We start from the raw sequence: 22,799 nt of genomic DNA on the forward strand, positions 1-22,799 counted from the left end.
GGATGTAGAAGATTGGTCAACAAGTTCGCAGGTTTAATGTTATTAAGCATGCTTCAAATCACATTCAAAGTTTTCCCTGACTTGTTCCTTTGCTGGTCCTTGAGAATACACAAAAAAAACACCTACAAAAGACAATGAAACCCTTATCCAAGATAATAGTAAACCATAACCCTTCTTCGACCCTCCTTAAGATTTGATCAAGACTATGTTGGTTGTTAAAATTGTGATGTTCTATGTTGTAACAATTACTTATTCCAAAACTTCTTTTTACTGCAATATTAGTTAAGCAATTGTAAATAGAACATAAACCAAATGCACAATTGTAGACAGCCAAGAAAAAGATAAGACACAGAGAATTTAGGTCCAATGACTAGGGCAAAACCCATAAGGGGAAAAGCCAACCAAATTCTTTTTGTATTAGATACCAATTTTCAACAAAGATACAAAGTACAATGAGAGATCAAGAGAATGAGTAAGTTCACCCAAATTTGAACAAGTTGTAGCATGAAGATCACTGGTAGCAGCAGCTGATGCAAACATTGAATCAACCTTCAAGTTCTGCTCTTACTCTCCAAGTCTCTCTCACAACATTCTTCAAGCCTTTCCAACTCTCTCTCTTAAGTTTGAATCCTTCTTTCACAATGCACAAGTAGTGAGAATGAGATGATATGAGATACATATATATGAGGAGCAACAAATTCTAGTCATAAAGAAGTTGTTAAAATTGGCAACTAGGGCCAAACTATGTTGGTCATCTTATTTATGGCAGTTGATATTTTTCTTGGATCCCTCTCATCGAGAGGTGTGGGATTGAATTAAAGATAATTCAATTCCGATAAGTATTCATGGAGTTATGAATTTATTTGTGTTATAAGACAATTCGTCAAGGTCGGCCAGCAACCAAATAAACCCCACATGTGCTCAACATTTTGTTAGAAAATTATAAATTACAGAGCAATGGAACACATCGAATATTGCATAAATATAAACACAGAAAATGCATAAAACCAGAGAGACACAGATATACGTGGTTCACCCAGTTTGGGTTACGTCCACCCCGAACATCCAGTCCTTCCTTTCTATTATCTAGCAAAATGAAGAGACACAACCTACAACAGATCCGCTATAATATCCTTTGTTTTCTCTCACAGTCTCACCTCTCTGTTTCTCGCTCAGAGAATACACATCTATTACACAGCCTCAAATACAATGCCCTCATACAAAGAGAGGGGTTGCCTTCTAGGGCAAAAACCCTAAACTAAACATAAGTTCTACCGTCATATCATCCGCCTAATGAACGGCCCAGATTGACAAGAAATTACTATACTTTTACAAGGCAATTTTACATTTGTTTTTAGCTTCAGGGGCGCTGCCCCCCAAACCCCCGCCAGGGGACCGCTGGCCCCCGGACTCCCCAGCTGGGGGGGATCGGCCCCCCCGATCCCCCGTGGGGGGAACAAGTCCCCCCCGCCCCCGCGTGGAGAAGTGTACAAACTTCCTGGGGTATACGTCCGACTGAAACAAAGACCTCTGAACAATCATGCTCCACACCCAACACATTTTAGTATAAAAGGAGATGACTTGAGAGTCATTTCACACACACTTCTATCTTGATTTCTCTCCACTTGTCTTGGGTTTTAGTGGAAGAAAAATCTAGGAGTGGAAGCCCTAAACATTGGAAGAAGAGAGGCTGCCCTAGACACACATGGAAGACTGCCCTAGACGCAGATGGAAGGCTGCCCTAGACGCAGATGGAAGGCTGCCCTAGACACACATGGAAGGCTTCCCAAGATGCAGATGGAAGGCTGCCCTAGACACACATGGAAGGATGCCCTAAATGCAAATAGAAGGTTGCCCTAACGTGGACCTAAAGGTTGCCCTAACGTTGGATTCCCTAATGCAATCCTAAGGTCTAAAATATAGTGCGAATTTGGAGCAAGGAAGGCTGAGGCAGGTCTGAGTTTGTGGACTATTTTGAGTGTAGATTTTAGAGAAGAAGAGTTGCAGCTCTTAGTCATTGCATGAGGCAAGAAGGATGGCTTGAGGTGACACCTTGGAGCAGTCTTACCGTGCAAATCAGGCTGCAGAATAGTGATGAGTTTCATGATTGTTTTATGCATGATATTGGGGTGTATATATCTGTTTATAGGGACGCAGTAAGGGACTATATCTCTGTTTATAGGGACGCAGTAAGGGACTATTACAACAACTGTTGGGAGAGAAAGGACCTCCTAACTAGGCCACAATCATCTCTAAGGACAGCGAGGCAAACAGGGGTATTCTCCCTATACGTTAGGCTTGTTGGTGTGCCCTAACCAGTCAAGTACATGCACAAAACCCTAGGCATAAATCAGCAGTAGCATGCAGTGAATTGAGGGCTGTTTGTGGACTGATAGTTAGATGCATGGGACAACAAGGCAACTAGTACAGTAGTGCTAATATATGGGACAACAAGGTACATAGTGCTGTCAAGATATATGGGACAACAAGGTACATAGTGTTGTCAAGATATATGGGACAACAAGGTACATAGTGTTGTGTAGATACATGGGACAATTGTGACATGGCAACAAAGGCACATGGACAGCAGTAAGCATTGGGACAGTAGCAAGACATAGTGTTGCAATAGCAATTGGGACAGTAGCAAGACATGGTGCTGCAATAACAATTGGGACAGCAATATGGTAAGCAAAGTGCAGCAAGCACATGGTGGCAAAACAAGGTGCATCAATGGCACATGAGGGTACATGATGCAGTACAGTGATGGGTACTGTCATGATTGATGAAGCATGATAAAATGTAGCATTGTGATGATGGGTGCAACATGATGACGAGATGCAGCACGATGATAGGTGAAGGAGTCACCTTGGAGAATCAGTTGAAGCAGCATGTCTTCAACTGATCTCATGTATCATCTTCTTAGAGATGATCTATGCTCTTATCTAGATAAGTCAACATGTTGACTTATGTTGTAAATGTACTATCTCTCTCTCTCTCTCTTTGTTGAACTATTGAAGAACATATAAGAAGAATTGATCAAGGGTTTCCCCACATTGGGGGTTGTCCCTGGCTAGCGTCACATCTTGTCCTCTTGTCTTGGCTTGTCTTCTGCAATTTATGTTTATGTTCTATCTGTAGTTTACTTTAATGCTGATGTGATTGCTAATCTGGAAAATATATTGAGCTAACTGTGAAAATTGAAATAAATTGCTCTAAGCATAGAACATACCTAAACTTAACATGGTATTGGTGTCGAGGTGAAGGCAAAGCCCAAGCAAGAATGAAAGAGAAATGATCGAAGACAGTTGGGAAAGGACAAAAGGATCAACGGGTTCCTCATCCCTCTTCAAATTCACACAGTGTGAAGTCGGAGCAGAGAATATTATCAGAGTGGCATAACGGAAGCTTCTGATGGCCTACCTAACGATCACTTCTATGGGAAGTCCAGATCTAAGGATGGAAGGAAAGGAAATTCGGCCATTATGCTAAGGAGTGTCTGACTGGCAGGGACACATCACTTGATGATGATAACAATCATTCCATGGACATCTTCAATGATCAAAGGAATGACAGGTAATGCAAGTCATCAAGGATACAGCCAAATCTTCAATGAAAGCAAAGAACCCCAGGTATGAAGAATCAAATGTTGTTTTTGATAATATAAAGAATCGTTATCTTGTATTGGCCCTCTCCTTCAGATTCTTTGGGAATCCGGCTTATTGATTATAGTGCTTCAAGGCACCTCATCGGATAGAAGGGTGCTCTCTCGAATCTGGTAGAGATGGAAACAATCATGGGATTATACTTGGAGCCGATGCCACCTAATCCGAAAAGGTTGTATGATGTTACTCCTCAATTGAATGAGGGTAACTCGATTCATTTACAGAATCTCTTTTATGTACCTGATCGCAAGAAGAACCTGGTGTCCATTTCGGCAATGGAAGTCAAAGGTTTTAGGGTGGCATTCATCGATGGAAAGATGATGACAGGGATGCCTGAATTCAAAAGGAGCATGAAGGTACATGTCTGAGATGTACCGAAGGAAAATCTCACAAGGGGACCATTCCCCTCATGTAGCAGGTCCACAAGTTTGGAACAACCCGAGGAGTTTGAGATTCATGATCGGGAATCTCATGTATACAGGTGGAAGAAAGCCCTCTATGGCTTGAAGCAAAACACCTCAGGCATAATATGAGAGGATTGATAGCTGTCTGATGAAGTTAAGGTTCACGAGGAGTGAAACCGATCCAAACCATTTCTCGAAAGTTGTGGATGATAGACCTCTCATACCGGCACCTTCTGAGGATGACCGATCTCTGACAGGTGCAGACCCTCTCACTTGCAGAAGTAAGAGGGAGTTGGATTCCGGATGTGGAATGGTAAACTACAAGCTAGTGACTACCTCGAGGATCTTAACTTTCAGAAGTTATATGGTGGTGATGACAGACTAGATTTGGGAAATGCCTCTGAGTTTCATAAACTCATTTGCATTGATGTTCTTGGTTAACTTTCATTCGAATATATGTTTTGCAGGTAGCATGGTGAGCTCATATTTGGTTGAGCCTCACTGGATTGGTGCCAAGAATCTTCTGAGATATCTTCGGGGCACAATCTCTCATGGATTGAGATACACTGTCAGAAATATGAAACTGCATGATTATTCGAACGCTGATTGGACAGGCAGTGTGGAGGATCATTAGAGCACTTCTCAGTGCTGGTTCTCTTTGGATTCTGCTTCGATATCATGGATGAGTAGGAAGTAGAAGTCGGTTGCTATAAGCACCGCCGAAACCGAATACATAGCTACGAGTATGATCTCGTGTGAAGTTGCTTGGTTGCGGAAGCTCTTAAAGTGAGTTGTTTGTACACATGATGAATACCATTATGATTCTCTGTGACAACTAGAGGGGGGATTCGATTAATGAGGAATCCCATATTCGATGATTGCTCCAACAGATAGACATCAGATACTCCCTTATCTGGGATATGTTAAGTCGATGAGCGAGGAGGCTCCATCGCATTGAGACTGATGTACAAGTCGTAGACATTTTGTCAAAGCCCCGGGAAAGGTCAAATCTGTGACTTTCCCAAACGACTTGGAGTCATTGAGACACCTTCTTATAAGGATCCTGCATGTTGCATGCATTGAGCTCTGGGAGCTCTAGGGGGCTTGGGGTACTTACTGGAGCAACATATGACCACAGGGCGATTCACCCTCCCCTCGTGGTGTGCTATGTACAGGATGACAGGTTCAACCTTCCCTTGTGATACCCCGTGGCGACTGTGGAACAGGATGATTAGTTCTCCTATGGGCCGGGATGATTAGTTCTCCCGTGGCAACTGTGGAACAGGATGATTAGTTCTCCTGTGGGCCGGGATGATTAGTTCTCCCGTGGCAACTGTGAAACAGGATGATTAGTTCTCCTGTGGGCCAGGATGATTAGTTCTCCTGTGGTGACTGTGAGGCAGGATGATTCGTTCTCCTGTGGACAAGATGATTAGTTCTCTTGTCGAGGCATCCTACCCACGCAGTCTGGGACTCATGGGAAGTACCTCTCATCTATTCAATGAGCAGGGAAATGGGGTTAGGAACCATAGTAGTACTATCGATGGACGCATCGTTGTATCTGTCATACTCCCTATGCTAGGATGACCTCCATTGATCTGGGATCAATGAAACTGATCTGAGATCAGTATGAGTGGTTTGAGACACTCTCTTGTGATATTGATCTGGGATCAATAAACTGACTTCGGGTCAATAAAGAATGGTATCAGACATTCTCGATCAATTCTTCTTCTTCATGGTTTAGCAGAGCAGAGCAATGCAAGGCACTGATGGCAGAGATAGTACAATCAGGCATATGGATCAGTGGATGGAGTTCTCCCTTGTTGAGAGGGAGTGTTAAAATTGGCAACTAGGGCCAAACTCCATGTGGGTCATCTTATTTATGGCAGTTGATATTTTTATTGGATCCCTCTCATCGAGAGGTGTAGGATTGATCTAAATATCATCCGATTCCGATAAGTATTCATGGAGTTATGAATTTATTTGTGTTATAATACAATTCGTCAAGGTCAGCCAGGAACCAAATAAACCCCACATGTGCTCAACATTTTAGTACAAAAGGAGATGACTCGAGAGTCATTTCACACACACTTCTATCTTGATTTCTCTCCACTTGACTTGGGTTTTAGTAGATGAGAAATCTAGGAGTGGAAGCTCTAGACATTGGAGGAAGAGAGGTTGCCCTAGACACACATGGAAGGCTGCCCTAGACGCAGATGGAAGGTTGCCCTAGACATACATGGAAGGCTGCCCTAGACGCAGATGGAAGGCTGCCCTAGACACACATGGAAGGATTCCCTAGACGCAAATAGAAGGTTTCCCTAACGTAGACCTAAAGGCTACCTTAACGCAGACCTAAAGCAACCCTAACGCTGGATGCCCTAATGCAATCCTAAGGTCTGAAATATAGTGCGAATTTGGAGCAAGGAAGGCTGAGGCAGGTCCGAGTTTGTGGACTATTTTGGGTGTGGATTTTAGAGAATAAGAGTTGCAGCTCTTAGTCATTGCATGAGGCAAGAAGGATGGCTTGAGGTGACACATTGGAGCAGTCTTACCGTGCAAATTAGGCCGCAGACTAGTGGTGAGTTTCATTATTGTTTTATTCATGATATTGGGTTGTATATCTATGTTTATAGGGACGCAATAAGGGACTATTACATCAACTGTTGGGAGAGAAAGGACCTCCTAACTAGGCCACAGTCATCTCTAAGGACAGTGAGGCAAACAGGGGTATTCTCCCTGTACGTTAGGCTTGTTGGTGTACCCTAACCAGTCAAGTACATGCACAGAACCCTAGGCAGAAATCAGCAGTAGCATGCAGCGAATTGAGGGTTATTTGTGGACTGATAGTTAGATGCATGGGACAAGAAGGCAACTAGTACAGCAGTGCTAATATATGGGACAACAAGGTATATAGTGTTGTCAAGATATATGGGATAGCAAGGTACATAGTGCTGTCAAGATACATGGGACAACAAGGTACATAGTGCTGTCAAGATATATGGGACAACAAGGTACATAGTGTTGTATAGATACATGGGACAACTGTGACATGGCAGCAAAGGCACATGGACAACAGTAAGCATTGGGGCAGTAGCAAGACATAGTGTTGCAATAGCAATTGGGATAGTAGCAAGACATGGTGCTGCAATAGCAATTGGGACAACAATATGGTAAGTAAGGTGCAGCAGGCACATCGTGGCAAAACAAGGTGCAACAATGGCACATGAGGGTACATGATGCAGTACAATGATGGGTACTGTCATGATTGATGAAGCATGATAAGATGCAACATTGTGATGATGGGTTCAACATGGTGCAACATGGTGAGGTGCAACATGATGACGAGATGCAGCACGATGATAGGTGAAGGAGTCACCTTGGAGAATCAGTTGAAATAGCATGTCTTCAATTGATCTCATGTATCATCTTCTTAGAGATGATCTATGCTCTTATCAAGATAAGTCAAAGTGTTGATTTCTGTTGTAAATGTACTCTCTCTCTATCTCTCTCTCTGTTGAACTATTGAAGAACATATAAAGAAATTTATCAAGGGTTTCCCCACATTGGGGTTTGTCCCTGGCTACCGCCACATCTTGTGTCCTCTTGTCTTGGTTTGTCTTCTGCGATTTATGTTTATGTTCTATCTGCAGTTTACTTTAATGCTGATGTGATTGCTAATATGGAAAATATATTGAGCTAACTGTGAAAATTGAAATAAATTGCTCTAAGCATAGAACATACCTAAACTTAACAAGAAGGAGCAATACACATGCCTTGAGTAGGGGTTACATATGCCATTTAGCGAGGTATACATGCCTTTGTAACTCATGCCATTAAGGAGGTACACATGCCTTTGTAACTCATGTCATTAAGGAGGTACGCATGCCTTTGTAACTCGTGCCATTAAGGAGGTGTAAGAGGAATCTTTTATGACATGCTTTTATTGTTAGTAAGAGGAATATGCCATGTCTTACTGAGTGCGTAAGAGAGAGTAATGTTTGCATTAATGAAAGTGTAAGAGAATCTTTTATGATAAGACTTAATGAGAGTGAAACATATCCATTAAGAGAGAGAGAGAGTTATGATGTGCTATGTGAGACATAGAGGTATGAAGTGATTAAGTGATGAAGGTAAGGTGACTTGAAGTTCCTTTTAATAATAATAATGTCATATATCATAAGGATAATAATAAAGGTAATGATAATATGAAGGTAAGGCGACTTGAAGTTCCTTTTAATAATAATAATGTCATATATCATAAGGATAATAATAAAGGTAATGATAATATTGATAATTAAGTCAAAAAATTAAATTATTAAGATTGATTAATGATAAGTTAAGTGATTTTCCAACATCTATACTTGATTACCACTTTATGCAGGGTGATTTGCTATTTTTGGAAAGTCATGCTTGAAATGTTAGATATGACTTTCTAATTTTAGAAAGTCACTCCAGAATTGTCAAAAATGAAAATTTTATCTAAGGAAATTCATCCCTGAGCTATCAATTTTCAACACCGGCCGCAAACAATTTCAAAGTCAAATGAATTTCTTGATTTTCTCTTTGGAGAGAAAATGAGTGCATTTATATAGATTTGATGGGCTTTCATGAGAGGCAGTCGACTTGAGGTTTGGAGGAAACAAAATTTTTAAATTTTGAAGATGACGGAGCCAAAACCCCTTTGCGATGAGGCTGACTTGGAGGGTTATTTGAATTTTGAAATTCAAATTCTTAGAGCCAAAAAACCCTGACGTGCTTTTAATTTAAAATAAATTTGAAACCCTCCATGAACATAAGAAAATTAATGTGATTCTTAGTGAAAAGCCTTATTATCTTAGCCAAATGAAAGTTGCCACATCATCAACTAGATTAGGGCTATTGACCACGAGATGGGGCTTTCATATTTGAACAAGTATATCTCTCAAACCATGAGGATCCTTATGATGTGCCATATACCATCAGAATCAGCATGATGAGGAGAATCCAACAAGGGTGGCCTTGACGCAAGAAACCATGATTTTCAATGTCATATTGGTCAACAAAGGTGGGGCATGTTCTCGTGTTGCTTGGCTTGACATCAATGACAACCATAGTTCATCAATGACCACCCTCTTCACGCATATAGTTAACCCAAATAGGCTGCCAAGTCTTGCAACTCAAATACCACTATAATATCCCCAAATAGAGATCCTAGAAAAATAACAATATTTCCAAAAGAAGGGCATGGCAGAATATGAAATTTTATTTGCATATAAAAATCAAAAATTAGAAATATGAAGACTACTTGTTGAAATAAACACAAATCTGAAACTGTCCTCTAAATTTATATCCAAATCGGCCTCTAAGCCTGATGACTGATTGCATTCCAGAAAAGATGATGTGCTAAGGTCTCACAAACCGAAGTTCTTCCATCAAAACACGCCCTTCTGACTAGGGGGAGACCATATGTCTCTTTGAAACCAGGGATACTCAAAATTATCTAACCTTAAGCTCAAAATTGCAGCAGCCTAGAATAGAAAACTCACAACACACAACTCACAGCCACCAAAGCGACCTTCTTTTATCAACTATGGAAGTCAAATTATCCATGTAAGATTATGTCTTCAACCCATGCACATTAGCAGGACTCAAGCTGATGTGTAAGTGTGCCTTGTCGACTTGAGGACAACCCAAAATAAAGTGTTCAAGTGTTGGAGTTACGAAAAGGTTTCAAGGAGATGTGCATTGTTAACTCACTTGCAACTGAAACTCACCATAATATTATGAGTTTGACCATAACTCAACGAAGCATTTTTCAATCAACCATATTTGGATATAGCCCTGTAAAACCCAACATAGAAATCTTACTCTTGCTTGGTCAAATTTCGTTCATTATTTACCAGGTCCAAGTGAAACTCTTGCTCTTCAGTTTTACAATCGTTCTCGAGTCCAAATTTTGTGACTTTGGAACATATATGAGAAATAATAACATAAAGAACCACAGACAAGGAATAATCTACAGAATGTTACTTCGCAAACATAGCATAAGGTAGGTTTCCATCCTGAAGACACTTCTGGATTCTCCCTCACAGCCCCATTGCCTGCCACAATATTTATAACTAATCGATCGATTACCCCCTTCAACCTGATCACATTCTAGTAACATTGATGTTACAATGCAAATTACATAATTGACACATTTATTGGAACCATACGTCTTACGCAGCAAAATCTGTTACTGGCTATTTCGACCATAAAATTATTATGAAAATTAATTCCACTTCTAATTAACAGACTCACTTCACATCCCTTCTCAAGTGTAGAGGTGTAAATCAATCACCCAAAAAACTAGAATTATTTACCTTGTTAGGAGCAAGGTTAAATATATATTTATTGCTTGGCACCGCATTGGTGACTATTTAGGGTTACGCGTGTCATAAAAATTGCAAGCATCAATTCACGTCCAACAAAGACCTCCGCTATAGGCACCGATGCCTAAAATCCATAATTTGCAAATCCAATGTAACCGAACTCGTAACCACCAGCAGACTAACGACAAACCTTGCGCGATCAAAAACCCTAATCATTCTCATTATTGAAATAAACTGCAAATACATTAGGTTTGAAGGATTTTGACCTTACAAAACAAATAATCATAATCACAGTACAAATGTTCGTTATAAAACAAATAATCGTAGCAATTGAACTATCCCTGCTCATACAGTGTAAACAAAAATTTAAGGTGGTATATGCATAATTTAAAGGTGGAAGTGGTATATATGCTTAACCTTTGTAATCTACGCCAGAGTTGAGTTTGATGACCACTGGGCGCCCTCTTATGGATTTGAGAAAATCTGCCGGGGTTTTTGCAGAAGTTCCGCCTCCGCTAACTCCTCCGCTCACTTTCGCTCTGAAAAAAGCTCTAACCACTAGATCCTGCTTGCTGGCTAGATGGAGATGCCGGGAAGGCACAGTTGCTGGCTGGACACGGCTTGCTTCTGGTGGGCTGGTTGGTTGGCGAAAGCTGGTCGGCGCGGGCGGGAAAAGAAAAGATGCCGGGCGGTAGCTTATATGCTAGTATTGTATGTGAAAACTTTCTATGCGTTATGCAATTTCAATATGCCCATAGCACGGATCATTCCGTAAATCAACGAGCTGCTCCCCCTCCCCCCTTTAATTTATCAATCGACTTGTGTCCTTTATTTTATCAATCGACTTGTGTAGTTGAAGTTTGTTGATTCTGAAAGCACAAAAGTTGCTCGGGTTGCGAAAATACGGGAGTGCGGAGTGTAGAGAAAGCAACTAATAAGATTCTAAAGAAGAACCGACATAATCTAAAATAGGTGCTTCCTCTCCTACCATATGAGAGCAGCCCCGCTACCTCCTCTGCTCATTTTCGCTCTGAAACTAAGCTCTAACCACTAGCTCCAAGCTCCGCTCTAAAATTGGCGTGCGAAACCACATCGACCAACCCCGGACAACTGAATAAACAATCGAGACTAATTAATTCCACTTTTAATTAATAGACTCACTTCACATCCCGTCTCAAGTGCAGAGGTGTAAATCAATCACTCAAAACGCTAGAATTATTTATCATGTTAGGAGCAAGGTTAAATATGTATTTATTGCTTAGCACTACATTGGTGACAAAGATCTCAATTCACGCCCAACAAAGACCTCCGCTATTAGGCACCGACACCTAAAATCTGTAATTTGCAAATTCAATGGAACCGAACTCATAACCAGCAGCGAACTAGTGACAAACCTTGAGCGATAAAAAACCCTAACCCTTGTTTCTCATTATTGAAATAACACAAATGTTCGTTATAAAACAAATATTCATAGCAATTGTACTATCCCTGCTCATACAATGTAAACAAAACTTTAAAGTGGTATATGCATAATTTAAAGGTGGAAGTGGTATATATGGTTAACCTCTGTAATCTACGCCAGATTTGAGTTTGACGACCACTGGGCTCCCTCTTATGGATTTGAGAAAATCTGTCGGGGTTTTTGCAGAATTTCCGCCTCCGCTAACTCCTCCGCTCATTTTCGCTCTGAAAAAAGCTCTAACCACTAGATCCTGCTTGCTGGCTAGACGAAGATGCCGGGAAGGCACAGTTGCTGGCTGGACACGGCTTGCTTTTGGTGGGCTGGTTGGTTGGCGAAAGACGCCCTCTTATGGATTTGAGAACATATGCCAGGGTTTTGCAGAAGTTCCGCCCTCGCTACCTCCTCCAATCATTTTGGATCTGAAAAAAGCTTTAACCACTAGCTCGAAACTCCACTCTAAAATTGGCGTGCGGGTGGTTGGACTTTGAGTACGAGTGACTTTCTGGACTTTTTGGTTATCCTCTACTCCCCTACTTTGAAGGAAAGCGGTTGGCCGGGTGAACAGTGTAATCTTCCCTCCCGCTATGGAGGAATTGAGCGAATACGAAGGGGCCTGGTCTTGAGTATGGTAGATATTGGTAGGGTCGCAGTACCTTTATTTCTAATATCATGTACCTATGCCTCTACTTGAACTATGTTTGTTACCTTGGTGGCTGCAGTTGTCACTGTGTCTGTGTGGGAGGTCAGGGTATGCTACTAACCACGTGTATGCCAGGAATTCCCTGAGGTTCAGGTCATGATTTCAACGTATGGGTGTTCCTGGGGTATGCTACTGACCAGCCCCGGACAGTGGCATAAATAGTCTAGACTAATTAATTCCACTTCTAATTAACACTCACTTCATATCCCTGCAAAGTGGCATAAATAGTATAGACTAATTAATTCCACTTCTAATTAACACTCACTTCATATCCCTTCTCAAGTGCAGAGGTGTAAATCAATCACTCAAAAAGCTATAATTATTTACCATGTTAGGAGCAAGGTTAAATATGTATTTATGTTAGGATATTCCGACATGTAGGAAATAGTTAAGTATAACTTGGTCTATTGTAGAGTTAGGTAAAGTGTGTTTCTTTGCTATGTACTTTTTTAACTTACAATCCGACGGTCACGATATGTAGTGATCCGACGGTTCATTCTCTCCTCGGTATTACCGACACTTGATCTGTGGCTTAACACTCGATTAATCCATGACCTCTATTTAAAGAGCATGGAGGGTCATTTGTAGGGTAATCGTTCATGGGAGAAGCTTATGTAAATTTTTCATTCTTTTATTAATAAATTGCTTGAAATGGCCGCGTTGGCTCAAGCCATGGACTATTTCCCTCTTTGAGGTTTTAACCACGTCAACAATACTAGTGTATTAATTTGTGATCTGTTTGTGAGCAGTGTCCTTTAGTGTTCTGTCTACTGTCTAAGGAACTTACCCTGTAAATTCCTACATGGTATTAGAGCTATTTGAGGGCCGCATCCATTGGTGATCCAAATCTGAAGCCGGTAGAACTACATTCGACTATCGTTTCCTAGATCTATTGTTTCTGACTACTTTTGGGCCGAAATGACTACTCTATTATGTTAGGAGCATTTGTTCCAGTGAGGAACCCCTTTCGTTTCAAGCGAAAAGGTTTCTGGTAGCCCTAGCTACGTCATTTCTAAGATCTTGAGGTATACAGTGTTTATTTGCAGTTTCTAGTTATTTTCTCTCTGTTTATTTCGGTTTATTTAGCTCCTTCTTTTTTTTTTTATTACCGGACCTATACCTTTCATTTTTGGGTATGCTCTTTGCCCCACGACTCTGTGCGATCTGGGCAAATCAGAAACAGAGAGGAAATATTTTTCTCATGCATATGCTCTTTTCCGCCGCGCCTTAGTGTGATCTCGAAAAATCCAAAACATTGAAGAAAATATTTAGTTTCCGGCTAAAGCTAACTCCAAGCTATAAGGTTTGTTTTTTTTTTTGTATGTCCATGTTGGGTTTTGTGTTTTTTGTTTTGTAGGGAGAAAAGAGTTTTCTCAAGTAAGCACACTGCCCAAAGCTTTAGTTACTCGAAAAAAAAAAAAAAAAAAAAAAAAAAAAAAAAAAAAAAAAAAAAACCTTCCTCTTTTCAAAAATTACTAACCCTTTAATCTAGCTCACTTGGTCCAAAGCTACTTTATGAAAATAGAGGTCTTGAGTTCAAATCCTTCTTGGTCCAAAGCTACTTTATTAGATTAAGTTTGGAAAGGGGGCATATTTTTTTTTAATCTAACATTATCATTCATTTCCGCACATTCTCGCACTTCGTCGGCATCTTCAACAACTTTTCTTCAAAAAGCCATAACTTCTTCATCCAGAAGCCGTTTTCAGAGCCGTTTTCTTTAATCAACCTAATTTTTCGAGATCTTTCCATTGGAACACTTAGTTTCAGCATCTATAGCTTCAGTTTCTGTTAAAATGAAAAATCCATGCCAAGTTATTCTTGACAGCACCAACTACTTCTAATGGTGGTCCTACATTGTGGATTTACTTAGAAGTAAAGGTATTTACAGAATAGCCTCAGGCCAAAAAGCCAAACCAAAAGATGAAGATAAGGTAGCTAAATGGGAAAATAGGCAAGATCAAGCACGTGGTTTGATAGGGATGTCTATTTCTCCAAATCTTAGATTCCATATTGCAGAACTTGATACTCTTGATGAAGCAATGAAACAAATCACTAAAGTTTTTGGAATTAAAAATGAATTTAGAGCCCATCAACTCGAAAATGAGTTGCTTACATTGGACCCTTAGACTTCTCTTGGAAGGTGTTAAGGTTAAGAAAGAAGATACTAACCTTATCTATTCCATTCTTACTAAGTTGGGACCAGCCTACTTTGTGTTTGTTTCCACCTTCCATTCTACAAGAGAAGCCTTCATTTCTCAAGGACAAGCCTACAAGTCCCCTTCCTTTGATTCATTTTGTGATTCTTTAATAAGAGAACAAGAAAAACTCTTACATCTTGGTCTTCTTAATCTTGGAAACTCTTCTAAGAAACCCTTAGCCACTCAACAACAACCAAATTCAAAGAATCCTAAGAAGTCGTATCCTGAAAGGAATGGTCCTAAACCAAACAAGGGTCCTAAGCAATTCCAGTCTCAAAATGAAAAATCATTTCAACAAAATGATAAGGCAAATAAAAAAAAACAAATAGAAGAAGACTGATAGACATTGCCACTTTTGTATTCGAGATGGCCACTTAGAATCCAAATGCTTTAGGAAGATGGAAGCCTTGGAAGCAGTAATGAAGAAGCATAACATCCATTTGGAGCACTCTTCAACTTCAACTTCATCTTCAGGAATAGCACTTTCTACATGTGGTTGTCAAGCATCTCGGTCTGACTATGCACTAAATGTATCTTCTTCTTCTCATTCTCACGAGCTGCTCATTGATTCTGGAGCTTCTTATCACATGGCCAAAAAACAAAGCCATGTTTTCCTCTTTAAATGATTGTAACACCAAAAATATATATGTTGGTGATAATAGATCTCTTAGTGTTGTAGGGACTGGAACTGTTCATATAGACAATGGTCAATTTAATGATGTATTATGTGTTCCAACCTTATTTTGCAACCTTCTATCTGTATATCAGATAGCTCATTCAAGTGAAGATAAAATCGTTGAATTTTCACCTCACAATGTTGTAATTAATGACCTAATAGATCCTAGACAGATTTCAGCTACTGGCATTGCTAATGATTCTACAAGGTTGTATAAGTTTAACAACTTTGGGTCATCAAATCTTCCCTCGGTATTTGTTGCTCATAACGATGAAGTGAGCAAACTTTGGCATGAGCGATTTGGTCACTTAAACTATTGCTCCCTTTAGAATCTATGTAAAGAAAATATGGTGACAGGTCTTCCAATGGTATCTTGCAGAGATGGTGTTTGTTTCGGATGTGTACTCGGAAAACATCATTGGGATAGTTTTGAAAAACGTGCCTCTTGGCACGCCTCAACCCCTTTACAGCTTGTGCATAGTGATTTATGTGGTCCACTTCTAATTGTTTAATTCTCTAGCTACAAGTATTTCTTAACTTTCATTGATGATTTCTCTAGACGCGCTTGGGTATATTTCTTAAAACTCAAGAGTGAAGTATTTAACATGTTCTTGGCCTTTAAGGTCTTTGTTCAAAAACAATTTGGACATCAAATTCTTAAGCTAAGATCTGATAATGGCAGAGAATATGTTAACAACAAATTCATCAACTTTTGCACTGAGAATGGAATTCAAATGCAACATACTGTTCCATATACTCCACAACAAAATGGTGTAGCTGAAAGGAAGAATCGCACCTTAAAGGAAATGGCTAATTGTATGCTTCAATCTAAAGGACTTAGTCTTAATTTTTGGGTAGAAGCAATTAACTGTGCAAATTACATAATAAATCACACTCCTACTAAGGTTTTAAAGAATATCACTCCAGAAGAAGCATGGAGCTCAATTAAACCAGATGTAAGTCACTTTCGTGTTTTTGGAAGTGAAGCATGGGCCCATATTCCAAATGAAAAACATAAAGCTTTAGAACCTAAGAGTGAAAAATGTATTTTTGTTGGATATTCTAAAGATGTCAAAGGATATAGACTTATTCCACTTAAGTCCAAAAATGTTATCATTAGAAGAGATGTAAAGTTTGCTGAAAATATATCGGCCTACGAGCCTAGTTCGGCGGATGTGCCACCTCTCTCTGTCTCTTCTACTTTTGAAAATATTTCTTCTTCTGATGATGAAAGCGAGGATGACAATCCTCCCCCACCTTCTTAGGATCTTCCTTCAGCTCCTCATCTTCCAAAATGGGTCCGTGCTACTCGGGATGTAGCAGGTGATCTTGCTGGTGATCCTACAGATCAGTGACATACATGTTCTCAGTTCGATAGAGCCTCTTCTTTACTAGCTCAAGCTTCAGCAAATTATGATCTTGACACCTTTGCAGAAGCTTTAGGCCATCCATATTGGGACGCAACTATGAATGAAGAATATCATTTATTATTGGCAAATGATACATGGGTTCTTGTTCCCCTACCAAAGAGACGAAAACTTGTTAGATGCAAATGAGTTTACAAAACCAAGTATGGACTAGATGGGAAAGTTGATAAACATAAAGCTCATCTTGTTGCTAAGGGTTTTTCACAAGTTGAAGGCATTGACTATACTGAAACATTCTCCCCTGTTGCCAAAATGAACTTTATTCACCTTGTTCTTTCCCTTGCTGCCTCTTTCAGAAGGGAAGTCCATAAGATGGATGTTAAATCTGCCTTCTTGCATGGGGACTTGCATGAAGAAATCTATATGGAACAACCTATTGGCTTTATACAAACAGACTCTAGCCTTGTATGTCGGCTTAAGAAATCCCTTTATGGTCTCAAGCAAGCTCCTCGAGCTTGGTGTGCCAAAATGGATAGCTTTCTTTTAGAATCTAGCTTTTCTAGGTGTCATTCTGACAATATTGTCTACACCAAGAAAGTGGGCAAGTCTCTTATCATTCTTGTTCTTTATGTTGATGATCTTATCCTCACTGGTAGTGATCCCAGCCTTATCAACCATATGAAGTCCAGCCTTAAAAAAAAGTTTGAAATGACAAACTTAGGACACTTGCATTATTTTCTTGGTCTTCAAGTATTGCAATCCAAGGAAGGTATTTCCCTTTCCCAGTCCAAGTATGCTTGTGATCTTCTAAACCATTTTCACATGGAAGATTGTAAGCCAGCCCCTTCTCCCTTTTAGTCTGGAGCCAAACTTTCAGTCACTTGTACTTCCCCTAAAGTTGATGCTACCTTATACCGTCAACTTGTAGGAAAACTTTTGTATTTGACCCATACTCGTCCTGACCTTTCCTTTGTTGTTGGCCTTATTTCTCGGTTTATGCAAAACCCACATGAAAGTCATTGGAAAACAGCTAAAATAATACTTTGTTATGTTCCAGTTACAGTCCAGTTTGGGATTCATTACAGTGCAGAAGCATCTCCTCTATTGGTTGGTTTCATTGATTCTGATTGGGCTGGTGACCCTGATGATTGGAAGTCTACTGCAGGTTATGTGTTCACTCTTGGTTCAGGACCTATTACATGGGCTTGCAAGAAACAAAGTGCCATTTCTCTTTCTTCAGCAGAAGCAGAGTATCGTGGTGTTGTAGAAGCTTGTAAGGAAGCCCTGTGGCTTCGTCAGATCCTGTCAGAGTTTGGCTTTCAACAACAGCATTCGACTACACTTTGGTGTGTTAATCAAAGTGCCATTCAACTATGCAAAGATCCAGTCCAACATCAGCACAACAAACACATTGAACTACACATGCACTTCATCAGAAAGCTCATTCACGACCATGTTCTTGAAGTGAAATATTGTTCAACAGATGATCAAGTTGCAGACAGCGAAGTTTACTAAGATTTGATTTATGGTTGGAGTTCAGGAAGTTGTCACTAAGGGGGGATAGGCTCTAGTGCCTCCTTCCTTCTCCTATTGTGTCATATTTGTACATCCTTCAATCTTATCCCAAGTTGTTCTTAAGGGGGGATGTTAGGATATTCCGACACATAGGAAATAGTTAAGTATAACTTGGTCTAGTATAGAGTTACGTAAAGTGTGTTTCTTTACTATGTACTTTTGTAACTTACAATCCGACGGTCGCGATATGTAGTGATCCAATGGTTCATTCTCTCCTCGGTATTACCAACACTTGATCTGTGGCTTAACACCCGATTGGTCCATGATCTCTATTTAAAGAGCATGGAGGGTCATTTGTAGGGTAACTGTTCATGAGAGAAGCTTATGTAAATTTTTCATTCTTTTATTAATAAATTTCCTGAAGTGGACGTGTTGGCTCAGGCCGTGGACTATTTCCCTCTTTGAGGGTTTTAACCACATTAACAATACTGGTGTATTGATCTGTGATCTGTTTCTGAGCAGTGTCCTTTGGTGTTCTATCTAAGGAACTTACCCTGTAAATTCCTACAATTTATTGTTTGGCACCACATTGGTGACTATTTAGGGTTACGTGTATCATAAAAATCTCAAGAATCAATTCACGTCCAACAAAGACCTCCACTATTAGGCACCGACGCCTAAAATCTGTAATTTGCAAATTCAATGTAACTGAACTTGTAACCACCAGCAGACTAACGACAAACCTTGAGCGATCAAAAACCCTAACCCTTGTTTCTCATTTTTGAAATAAACTACAAATACATTAGGTTTGAAGGGTTTTGACCTTACAAAACAAATATTCATGGTCACCGCACAAATGTTCGTTATAAAACAAATAATCGTAGCAATTGAACTATCCTTTCTCATACATTGTAAACAAAACTTTAAGGTGTTGTATGCATAATTTAAAGGTGGAAGTGGTATATATGCTTAAACACTGTAATCTACGCTAGAGTTAAGTTTGACGACCACTAGGCGCCCTTTTATGGATTTGAGAAAATATGTCGGGGTTTTTGGGGAAGTTCTGCCCCCGTTACCTCCTCTGCTCATTTTCGCTCTAAAAAAGTTCTAACCACTAGGCTTCCTAAAAGTGTATTGTGTCTTGCTAGGTGATGTGTACTTGACAAGCAAACTGGATGCGTCCTGAATGGGTATGTGGTAATGAGATTGTGGTAATGTCGGGGCCACCATGATAAGGGTATTTGACCGGTACACTCCTAGAACTAGACAAGGAATACAAGGACAATTCATCAAGTTTACTATTCTTAATATTAGTAATATTAGACTAGAAAGAAAGTAGAAAGTGATTAGAAAGGTATAAGTAATTAGGGATTAGATAGCTTTTATTATCGTTATAAAGGTTAGGGTCTTCTTGCATAATCTTAGTTAGTTGGTAGAAGGAAGTAGTAATTAGATAGCTTAGAGTAAGAATTCAGATTAAGAAACTCCGCTTTAAAATTGGCACACGAAACTACAACGACTAGCCCCGGACAACAACATAAATAATCCATACTTATTAATTCCACTTCTAATTAACAGACTCACTCCACATCCCTTCTCAAGTGCGAAAAATAGGAGTTGTTGATCCGTAAGCCTGATGCGAGGTGGTTTGTTGATTATCCAGTGGTGGGGCACTCCAGTGGGATTGATCTTGATAATGAGCTTTCAGAACAGTCCCTGGGTGGATTATACTCTAGTGGCCTATGGGAAAGAAATCCTATCCGGCGAAGACTCGAGCATAGGGTCAAGAAGGAGCAATTCACATGCCTTGAGTAGGGGTTACATATGCCATTTAGCGAGGTATACATGCCTTTGTAACTCATGCCATTAAGGAGGTACACATGCCTTTGTAACTCATGTCATTAAGGAGGTACGCATGCCTTTGTAACTCGTGCCATTAAGGAGGTGTAAGAGGAATCTTTTATGACATGCTTTTATTGTTAGTAAGAGGAATATGCCATGTCTTACTGAGTGCGTAAGAGAGAGTAATGTTTGCATTAATGAAAGTGTAAGAGAATATTTTATGACAAGACTTAATGAGAGTGAAACATATCCATTAAGAGAGAGAGAGTTATGATGTGCTATGTGAGACATAGAGGTATGAAGTGATTAAGTGATGAAGGTAAGGTGACTTGAAGTTCCTTTTAATAATAATAATGTCATATATCATAAGGATAATAATAAAGGTAATGATAATATGAAGGTAAGGCGACTTGAAGTTCCTTTTAATAATAATAATGTCATATATCATAAGGATAATAATAAAGGTAATGATAATATTGATAATTAAGTCAAAAAATTAAATTATTAAGATTGATTAATGATAAGTTAAGTGATTTTCCAACATCTATACTTGATTACCAATTTATGCAGGGTGATTTGCTATTTTTGGAAAGTCATGCTTGAAATGTTAGATATGACTTTCTAATTTTAGAAAGTCACTCCAGAATTGTCAAAAATGAAAATTTTATCTAAGGAAATTCATCCCTGAGCTATCAATTTTCAACACCGGCCGCAGACAATTTCAAAGTCAAATGAATTTCTTGATTTGCTCTTTGGAGAGAAAATGAGTGCATTTATATAGATTTGATGGGCTTTCATGAGAGGCAGTCGACTTGAGGTTTGGAGGAAACAAAATTTTTAAATTTTGAAGATGACGGAGCCAAAACCCCTTTGCGATGAGGCTGCCTTGGAGGGTTATTTGAATTTTGAAATTCAAATTCTTAAAGCCAAAAAACCCTCACGTGCTTTTAATTTAAAATAAATTTGAAACCCTCCATGAACATAAGAAAATTAATGTAATTCTTAGTGAAAAGCCTTATTATCTTAGCCAAATGAAAGTTGCCACATCATCAACTAGATTGGGGCTATTGACCACGAGATGGGGCTTTCATATTTGAACAAGTATATCTCTCAAACCATGAGGATCCTTGTGATGTGCCATATACCATCAGAATCAGCATGATGAGGAGAATCCAACAAGGGTGGCCTTGACGCAAGAAACCATGATTTTCAATGTCATATTGGTCAACAAAGGTGGGGCATCTTCTCGTGTTGCTTGGCTTAACATCAATGACAACCATAGTTCATCAATGACCACCCTCTTCACACATACAGTTAACCCAAACAGGCTGCCAAGTCTTGCAACTCAAATACCACTATAATATCCCCAAATAGAGATCCTAGAAAAATAACAATATTTCCAAAAGAAGGGCATGGCAGAATATGAAATTTTATTTGCATATAAAAATCAGAAATTAGAAATATGAAGACTACTTGTTGAAATAAACACAAATCTGAAACTGTCCTCTAAATTTATTTCCAAATCGGCCTCTAAGCCTGATGACTGATTGCATTCCAGAAAAGATGATGTGCTAAGGTCTCACAAACCGAAGTTCTTCCATCAAAACACGCCCTTCTGACTAGGGGGAGACCATATGTCTCTTTGAAACCATGGATACTCAAAATTATCTAACCTTAAGCTCAAAATTGCAGCAGCCTAGAATAGAAAACTCACAACACACAACTCACAGCCACCAAAGCGACCTTCTTTTATCAACTATGGAAGTCGAATTATCCATGTAAGATTGTCTTCAACCCATGCACATTAGCAGGACTCAAGCTGATGTGCAAGTGTGCCTTGTCGACTTGAGGACAACCCAAAATAAAGTGTTCAAGTGTTGGAGTTACGAAAAGGTTTCAAGGAGATGTGCATTGTTAACTCACTTGCAACTGAAATTCACCATAATATTATGAGTTTGACCATAACTCAACGAAGCCTTTTTCAATCAACCATACTTGGATATAGCCCTGTAAAACCCAGCATAGAAATATTACTCTTCCTTACTCGGTCAAATTTCGTTGATTATTTACCAGGTCCAAGTGAAACTCTTGCTATTCAGTTGCTCTTCAGTTTTACAATCGTTCTTGAGTCCAAATTTTGTGACTTTGGAACATATATGAGAAATAATAACATAAAGAACCACAGACAAGGAATAATCTACAGAATGTTACTCCGCAAACATAGCATAAGGTAGGTTTCCATCCTGACGACACTTCTGGATTCTCCCTCACAGCCCCATTGCCTGCCACAATATTTATAACTAATCGATCGATTACCCCCTTCAACCTGATCACATTCTAGTAACATTGATGTTACAATGCAAATTACATAATTGACACATTTATTGGAACCATATGTCTTATGCAGCAAAATCTGTTGCTGGCTATTTCGACCATAAAATTATTATGAAAATTAATTCCACTTCTAATTAACAGACTCACTTCACATCCCTTCTCAAGTGCAGAGGTGTAAATCAATCACCCAAAAAACTAGAATTATTTACCTTGTTAGGAGCAAGGTTAAATATATATTTATTGCTTGGCACCGCATTGGTGACTATTTAGGGTTACGCGTGTCAT

General features: G+C 39.5%; 1 protein-coding gene across 6 annotated transcripts in view; it reads right to left on the reverse strand.

The window, feature by feature from the left end:
* Window positions 1-22,799, reverse strand: part of LOC149256766 (uncharacterized) — a 110,135-nt gene that overhangs the window by 86,327 nt on the left and 1,009 nt on the right. For 2 of the 6 annotated variants that reach the window (XM_089460863.1, XM_089460861.1), the window contains exon 1: window positions 11,984-12,694. The exons of 3 other annotated variants lie outside the window; for them this stretch is intronic. In XM_089460863.1, the coding sequence (XP_089316989.1) occupies window positions 11,984-12,098 (115 nt within the window). In that variant the 5' untranslated portion in view covers window positions 12,099-12,694. Of the gene's footprint in view, window positions 1-11,983; window positions 12,695-22,799 lie in introns of those variants that run through there. One more of the 6 variants, XM_089460865.1, reaches the window with a different exon arrangement.

Source organism: Pinus tabuliformis, chromosome 7 (genome assembly GCF_031772625.1).
Source record: "Pinus tabuliformis cultivar Carrire ecotype Pingquan chromosome 7, CPIR1, whole genome shotgun sequence".
Classification (NCBI taxonomy): domain Eukaryota; kingdom Viridiplantae; phylum Streptophyta; class Pinopsida; order Pinales; family Pinaceae; genus Pinus; species Pinus tabuliformis.